At 37.6% G+C, this 8,949-nt stretch overlaps 1 protein-coding gene across 1 annotated transcript; it reads right to left on the minus strand.

Annotated features, from left to right (window-relative positions):
- Window positions 1-683: 683 nt before the first annotated feature.
- LOC311604515 (olfactory receptor 2B11-like) lies at window positions 684-1,622 on the minus strand (the record flags this gene model as incomplete). The annotated part of the gene is made up of 1 exon (XM_084794466.1): window positions 684-1,622. The coding sequence occupies one exon, from the start codon at window positions 1,620-1,622 to the stop codon at window positions 684-686; it is 939 nt and encodes a 312-aa protein (XP_084650592.1).
- Window positions 1,623-8,949: the final 7,327 nt, after the last annotated feature.

Genomic DNA, 8,949 nt, shown 5'->3' on the forward strand with positions numbered 1-8,949 from the left:
TTAAGTTAAGATATTCTATTTTGCTACATGTATATGCACACAAACGGTTGTCATTTCTTTTACTTTTCTGGAATTTAACTAGCCAAGACATTTAAAATAAATGTTTAAAAAAATAACACATATTCTTCTTTTATCATATTCTTTTTAGTATTTAATGATATATTCCTCAGATAGAATACATATGTATTAATCTTTAAGAAAACTTAACAATTTATTTCATAAGAATCCACGTAAAGTCTGTGAATGAAAATAGCTCATTAAAACAGTGACTGCTTCACACTGTATACCCAATCTCCTCACAAGAAATTGGGAAAATTTAAAGAGAGTAAAGATTTATTTCACAAAGGACTAATTAAAAAGCTGTTGCGGAATGTGTACTATATGAGGTTCATGGTGATTAGCTTGAAGCAGTGTAACAGTACTGCAAAGTATATGATTGTTTTAACACCTAATACAGTAACTATTTCTGAATGTATTAGCACCAATATAAGTACTATGACAGCTTTTCTAAGTAGAGCCTCCATATTGGTTGATATTATCCAAGACAATTGCCTAGCATGATTATAAGGAATACAAGTCACAAGGCATGGTTTTTCAAGATCGTTTTAAAATGAAATTTGACCTTTGTACAGTGAAAGAGTCAAAATAGTTTCATAACTATTTTCTATGATGTCTATAAGCTTTCACTTTAAATGAAAAATGTTTCTGAATATGTTACCTAATGCTCCCTTTACATCCTTATTCCTCAGGGTATAGATGAAGGGGTTCAGAGTAGGAGTCACTACTCCATAGAAGAGAGCCATGAACTTTGGTTGGTCTTTTGTAATAGAGGAGGGAGGCTGGAGATACATGCTAATAGCTGGGCCATAGAACAAGAGAACAACAATGAGGTGCGAGGAACATGTCCCAAAGGCCTTTTTCCTTCCCTCTGGAGATTTCATTTTAAGAACAGCATGTCCTATACTAGCATAGGAGGCAAGAATTAAACACAGGGGAAGAGCTAAAAGAAAAATGCATACAATAGACAGAACAAGCTCATTGGTGCCTTTTTCACCACAGGCAGTTTTTATCAGAACTGGAATCTCACACACCAAGTGGTCCAGTTTATTGTGGCCACACAGTGGCAATTGCAGTGTCACTGTGGCCTCTGAGACAGCATAGGAAATTCCTATCAGCCACACAGTGGTCACTAGTAGGATACAGGTACGCTGATTCATGATGAGGGTGTAGTGCAGAGGTCTGCAGATGGCCACATAGCGATCAAAGGACATAAGAGCTAGGAGGACACACTCTGTACCCCCCATTGTATGGAAGAAATAAAGCTGCACTACACACCGCATATAGCTGATGGCCTTTGTGGAGCCCCCTAGGTTAGTTAGCATCTGAGGCACAATGCTTGTGGTGTAGCACATATCCAGGAAGGAGAGGTTGGTGAGGAAGAAATACATGGGGCTGTGGAGACGGGGGTCTAAGGTGGACACCAGGATGATGGCCATGTTTCCCATCATGGCTGTGGGGTATGTTACCAGAAGAGTAATGAAGAGAGGGAGTTCCAGCCAAGGACGGTCTGCAAAACCAAGGAGAATGAACTCTTCTGGGTGGCTTTCATTGATCACTGTCATTCTCTTCAGTATGATTTACCTATAGTAAAGAAGCATCAAGAAAGTTAGTATTGTAGGAATGTCAAAGCCTCATGATGTATTGGTTATGAATGTAGAAGGCAGGGTTGTCATTCTGTGATTAAATTACATGCATGATTCTTAGGAGATAACTCACTCAGTATAGGGCTTTCTTCCAAAGCAAGGAAACATGGGTTTTATCTTTAGTATTCAGGTAAAAATGTTGGCAACGGAAACACATCCCTATAGTTCCAGATATAGTTAAGAAAGGACTAGCTATTTTCTGGAGCCTGCTGTCCAGCTGATGTAGTTGAATTTGATGAGCTGTAGGTTTCGTCACAGGAACAGTCTCAAAATGTAAAGTAGAAATCTAGTGTGGAAAAAATTGATAAACTCTCTTTTTTGTATTCACAATACAGCTCCTGCACAGAAACATACATGCACACTCATTCATACATATACAAACTGCAAATACACATAAATAAATAATGTGGCAACTGGTGATTTGACTTCCACTTAGAACACTAAAAATTAATTGGGGGTTTCCAATTATGTGAGAGTACATGAGACATAAAAATAAGAAGCTAACTTATCAGCCGTGCTGAAGCCATTACTGAAGGAAACGTGATGGAAACTTGCCCAGAAAGGAGTCAGAGAAGTTGGCAAAGAGCTATGTGCTCTGTGTATATAAAAATCATATTTGTACAGTTACCAAGAGCTCACTATTTATAAGCCAAATGAGTTAGACCACAATTAAAGTGTTATTCTTTTTGGGTATGTATGTGCTTTATAGTGTAACTATTTATTGAAAGATTTGCATTCAGTAATTCATGATAAATTATAGTTAACTTATTCATCTTGTAGAGATATGTCTTTACCAGTCAAGGCATAAAGTATAAAAATTTTGTCAACTATCAGGAACAAATTGATTTTTGTTATTCACATTGATATTATGAATATATTTTCAACTCCATGAATCTTTTTTCAGCTGATCTGAATTCCAACAAAATGACATTGACACCTCAGTAAACTTGTATTTCCTGGATGTATTCCTTTGCTTTGTAGCTAAAGTGAATCCTCATACAACAAGATCAAGAAACAGAATAAAACAATGTTTTGAAAACTAAAAATATTTATTTACATCTTTTTATTTATTAGTGTTCCATAAAAAGTCATCTCTGACAAACAAATGAATGTTCAAATGTGACATTAAGATTAAATTACACTGACAAGATCTGAGTTATTCATTTAGCCAATTAGCCGCTCCATAGCAGACTATGTTTTATAGTTAGAAGCAGCACTCAGTCTTTGTTTTATTGAAAGCTCACTGCCATCTTGTGATGCTCCATAAGGAGCCTCTCAGACTAAGATATGAATCATGTTCTTTGACTACCCTTTCTCAGATGCATACATTCAAAAAACCAAAAAGCAAAGCACCTGTATGTTAGTAAATTAATGAGTCCAACAACTTTATTATTGACACAAGTTTTAAAAATTATTTTATGGGTATGGGTGTGTTTCCTGCCTATATGTCTGTTCAGCATATGTGTGTCCAGTGCTCATCGAGGCCATAAGAGGGCAATTAGTGAACTGGAATTAATGATTGTGAGCCTCCATGTGAATGCTGAGAATAGAACCCAGTTTCTCTAGAAGAGCAGTCAATATTCTTTTTAAAAATTTTTTAAATTAATTTATTCATGTTACATCTAAATTGTTAGCCCATCCCTTGTATCCTCCCATTCCTCCCTCCCTCCCGCTTTCCTCCCTACTCCCTTCCCCTATGTCTGTGACTGAGGGGGACCTCCTCCCCCTGTATATGCTCATAGGGTATCGAGTCTCTTCTTGGTGACAGTCAATATTCTTAACTACGGAGCCATCTATCCAGTTCTTCCAATAATTTCTTAATGAGTCCTTTGTACTACGTGCTCTAACTAGCTTTTATCTCTCTTAAAATCTTTTAGCACCTGTTTCTGAATATGAAAATCTTGCTTCTATGTTTTAAGATAATTTTAAGTGTTTGTTACGTTAGTTTCCTAAAATTATGAAAAACCTACATATCAAGAATTTATCAGTGTTTAAAATAAAACAGCAGATTATGAGTCAGCACTTCTTTTCTTAATTTTTATTTTTTAAATAACTTATTCAGATTACATCCTGATTATTATACCCTCAATTGTATGTCCCCCCTCCCTCTTTCACCATAATCCCCTCTACTACACCTGTGATGGAAGGGGACCTTCTCCTCCATCATATGATCACAGCCTGTCAGATCTCATCCAGGTAGCCTGCTTCCCCTTCCTCTGAGCGCCACCAGGCCTCTCCAGCAAGGGAAAGTGGTCAATACAGGGAAGAGAGTCATGTCAGTGTCGGTCCTCACTTTCCACACAGCCGTGGAGAATGAGCCAGCACTTCTGACCTCCACAGAAAGTACCTGACACTAAGAGTATGATGTGCATAGATGCTGCACAGCATCTGATCTGATTATATGAGGATAAGCAGTACTAATTTCTGATGATATCTTAGGCTAAGGTCATATTTCTTGGGAATCTCTGTGTCATACGATAAATATGATTAAGAGCATTGTATCAATTATTCTGATCATGAAATAAGTATTTTTTAAAATGTGGCCTATAAACATTACTAAATATTGTTTACTTAACATTATTTTTTAAATACATTTTTATTAATTTATTCATATTACATCTCAGTTGTTAGCCCATCCCATGTATCCTCCCATTCCTCCCTTCCTCCCACTTCCCCCCTACTCCCCTCCCCTCCCCTAAGTCTGTTACTTAACATTATTACTAGCACTGTTTTTAAACATGGGTGATCCATTAGGTTTTTTAAAGAGCAACTTTAGATTCAGACTCTACAAATCTCTCATTATTAATCTTACCCAATTCTCATATAAATATGTACTCATCTTCTTCCTATATCTCCTAAGATGAATGTGACTTACCTTCCTGTATATTTATCTTTATTCTTTTGTCTTCAGTATTTTGCATATTTTTAGTTATTTTTATGATACATCTTGGGACAGCTCTTTAGTTAAATGAGATTTGGCTATATTTTTTCTTTTCCTTTATTTTTCTCTTATAAAATACATCTTGCCTGCAGCATTGCCTACTTTCAGTACACACACACACACACACACACATCTACCCACTCTCCCAAACACACTGTTCCTATGTTTTCTTTCATAAAAGAGCTGAAATAAACTGAAAAAAAAATTAATGAGATGTAATAAGACTAGGAATAAACCCTAATATCAAGGCTAGACAAGCAATCTAGTTGGAGGAAAAGCAATCCCATGAGCAGCAAAAGAGTCAGAGACCCCACTTTCACAGTTAGCAGTGAATAGAGAATGGACAGAATTAGAAACAATCACCCAAAGCAAGGCATTCCAGACCCAGGGATATAAACATAATAAGTACTCACCTATAAGTGGATATTAGATTTAAGTAAAGGGCAATCACACTACAATCCACAGACCCAGAAAAGTTAGATAAAGAGGAGAGGTGTAAGGATGCATGGACATCCCTGGAAGGGGAAATAGAATAACCGATTTTGTGGGTGCACCGAGGTGGATAGGAATGGGAAAAAGGAGAGAGACTTTTGCTTTTGTTACTCAGTGATTTATCGCTATTTCAACTTACAGAGATATATTAATCCAGGAGTGTTTAAAATCACTGAAAATTGCAGGCTGAGTTCCTGGTGGCATGCTGTCCATATGTCTGCTTTCATTTTTAATACCAGTATATTATATTCACATTCAGTTTGATAACACACAGCATCTCATTTATATTTACAGTACTTTTTGACTTTGCAAGTATTTGTTAAAAGCTGTGCTCACTTTTAAAATACCTTCAAAAGCTTATATTTTATAGGAGAATCAGCATTAGGTAATCTCATGAATGAGATTAATCATATTTTAAATATGCTATAATAAAATCAAATGACTGACTAAAGCATTGATACTTCATTCAGGTAACCAACATCTGAGGACTGAAGTGTTTATAGAAACTTACATGCTTCTAAGTTTGGTTTCAGTGATAGACTGAGAAAGAAATGAGTTACAAATTAAAGTCTAGTTGCTCCTAAAGCAACAAAAAATAGATAGAGTCAGAGGCTATATTTGTTTTTTTAAATGAAGCTGTCATTCCTGGAAGCTTATTAGATACCACAGCCCACACTTTCCACCTTTCCTGGGATGCATATCTGTCAAATACAGATGACTCTTTACTTACCTTATTCTGATAAACCCCCTTTAGTTGATTAAAAGTAATTATGAAGGGAGATATTTGATTATTTTCCTTTTCAAAGAAGAGAGAGAAAGATTCTAGTATGAAAACAAAAGTTTAATATTTGCTTCAGAACTATCAGGTTTTCAGTTTTATACAAAGGTGCCAAAAGGAGGAAAAACTCCAGTTAGAAGATAATAACACCATAAAGGCTTTTAAGGTAAAATCTTTCTTGGCTACTCCCAAGAGTCTTGTGCATTGTTTTTACAGACAACTCATTTTATCTTTTTCCTGAGAGAGCAGATAGAGAGAGTTTCCTGGGAAAGAGCTCTCTGAGGACATGCTTATCATGCATAATTAGTTACCTGCTTTATGAGGCTAGGAGACATTCCCTTCTGCAGCAGGGTGCATTTGAAATAAACTCATTCTATTTCTCAACACACTGAACATCCACTAAAATGTATACAATTAAAGACGAGTTTGCTTGAATCAGCTATTCTGAGAAATTTAAATGAGTTTTTTATATGTTACCTTACTTAAAGAAATCATGTAAGATCATAAGATTTTAGTTATCTCTAGTATAACAATAAGTGGTAATAAATACCATGAGGATAGTAACACTAATGAGTAATGAAAAATACAATACCCACTCTAAATAAAACATCTTTTCTCTCTTGGCACATCTAAAATTCTTTTTTTTAAAAAAATATTTATTTATTTAAGTATACAGTGTTTCACCTTCATATATACCTGCAGGCCAGAAGAGGGCACCAGATTTCACTATAGATGGTTGTGAGCCACCATGTGGTTGCTGGGGATTGAACTCAGGACCTTTAGAAGAACAGGCAGTGCTCTTAACCTCTGAGCCATCTCTCCAGCTCCACATCTAAAATTCTTAATGTAAATCAATATCTATCATATCTCATCTCTATTAACTTAAGACATCTATCTAGACTTAAAACCATCTCAATCCCTAAACAACTAAGCTTAATTGTAAAACTAAACTATCTGGCCTTCAACTCCATCAGAGACTCAAGAAGGAATAAACTTAATTACCTGATTATACAGGGAGTGCAGGTTAGCAGCTTCCCAATGAGATGACGGCAGAGACAGTTTGCTGCCTGCACAGTCACCCAAAACTCTCTATTATGTTGGAGCATCATCTTTGGCCTTCAGGCCCAATACATCTGACAGACATATTTGTGAGGCAGGAACTATTGAGGACTTGCTTACCCTGTCTTGGCAGATTTTGGCCATTGACTCTACCTGCATCCAAGCTTGCCCCCTTTTAGCCAGAATTCTGTCTGTCAGAGAACTGAGGAAATTTTACCCAGTCGCTTGTTTACCACATCTGAAGCCATCTCCATAAGGAGGCTTTTTTGATGCTAATTATCTTCTTTGAAGCAGGCTGGGTGTTTCCAGGAGTTAAGGTTTCTTATTGTTAATGAATCTTTAAAATAATCAAAACATTTTTAAAAGTCATATTCTATAGGCCGCTGATGTTTTTGAAGACCTTATCTATTTTCCTTAACTTTCAATAGAATCATATCTACCCTTTGCACTTAAGATGGATATTCTTGTGATAAAAATAGACTAGTAATTGATATGACCATGATTTGATCAACTAACAACTTGTATAACTTACTTATTCAAAACAGCTTGCAAAGCACTTTCAAAGTATTGGAAGTAAACCTTGTATCATAATTGAGTTGTATGTGTACAATATGACATATTAGAGTAAAAATATATATAATGTGTGTAAAGAAAAATCTTAAATTTAATTCCATACCACTGTATCTAAAATTAAACTTATGTCTCATCTATATGCAAAATTCTATGCCAATGAATTAACAATAACCTTGTGAGTAAGGCATTAGGTTGAGGAGTAGATTCATTAATCTATTTTTTGTTCTATCATCTTTATATATTTCTATATTCCTCCTGACAGGGATTGAAAAGAAAAAAATAGAATGTCTTTTTTTCTTTTCTTTTTTTACTTTTATTGAATGTCTATTATTTATGCATCATGCACCAAAATCCCTCTCCTCCCACCAGTAAAATAAAACAAATCTACAGAAAAAATCTTGTCACAGAAGCTGTAGTGTATCAAGCAGTATGACCTTTTGTCCACATATCTTTACTTTCAATGTTCATTGCTATGAGTCATGGGTCTGGTTTGAAGCCTACACTATTGTTCATGGATCCTCACTGGGACTGCTGTCAGATAGCTCATTGTCGTGTGTCAAGGAGATTCTTAATGTTTGAATCTGCAGGTCTGGCCCCTTCATGTGTTCCAGAAGGAAATACATGGGGTAGATGTTGGGGTGGGGTCCACTCAGAGCCCTGGATCAGGGCCTGCTCCCTTGTCCTCATGGCAGGGTCTGCTCTCCTGCTTCCATATCATCAGGGCATGGCCAGCCTCCTGCTCCCATGTTCTCAGGACAGGGGCCACTCTGCTGCTTTCATGTCATCATGGCAGGGCCAGCTCACCAGCTCCCTTGTCTTCAGGGCTGTGCCCATTCTCCTGGTCCAGTGTCCTCAGGGTAGGGCCTGCTCTCCCACTCCTTTGTCATCAGAGCAGGACCAGCTCACCCATTCCCTGTCATCAGGGCAGGGCTGGCTCTCCCACTCCCATCTTCTCAGGGCAGGGCCTGCTCTCCTGCTCCCAAGTCATCAGGGCAGGGACAGTTCACTTGCTCCTGTGCCCTCAGGGCAGAGTCTGCACACCTGCTTCCATGTCCTCAGGGCAGGGACAGTTCACTCTTTCCCTTGTCCTCAGGTCAGGGCCCGTTCTCCTCCTTTTGAGTCATCATGGCAGGGATAGCTCACCTGCTCCCAAATCCTCAGGGTCAGCTTTCCTGTTCTTGTGCCCTCAGGATCAGCTCTCTTGCTTCTGTGCCCTTAGGGCTGCCTCTCCTGCTCCCGTTCAATTTGCCAAATTGTTGCTGGCTGTCAAAGCCTGGATAGCTCTTACTTCTGTGGGTACTAGATCTTGTGGGCCATCAAGCAGGTAGCAAGTGGAGGCCCCTCAAAGTCTTCGTTGAGTTGCTCACAGAAACTATTGATGTTGGCCCAGCTCAGCTTCTTAT

Source organism: Acomys minous (genome assembly GCF_964271855.1).
Source record: "Acomys minous genome assembly, chromosome: 1".
Lineage (NCBI taxonomy): Eukaryota > Metazoa > Chordata > Mammalia > Rodentia > Muridae > Acomys > Acomys minous.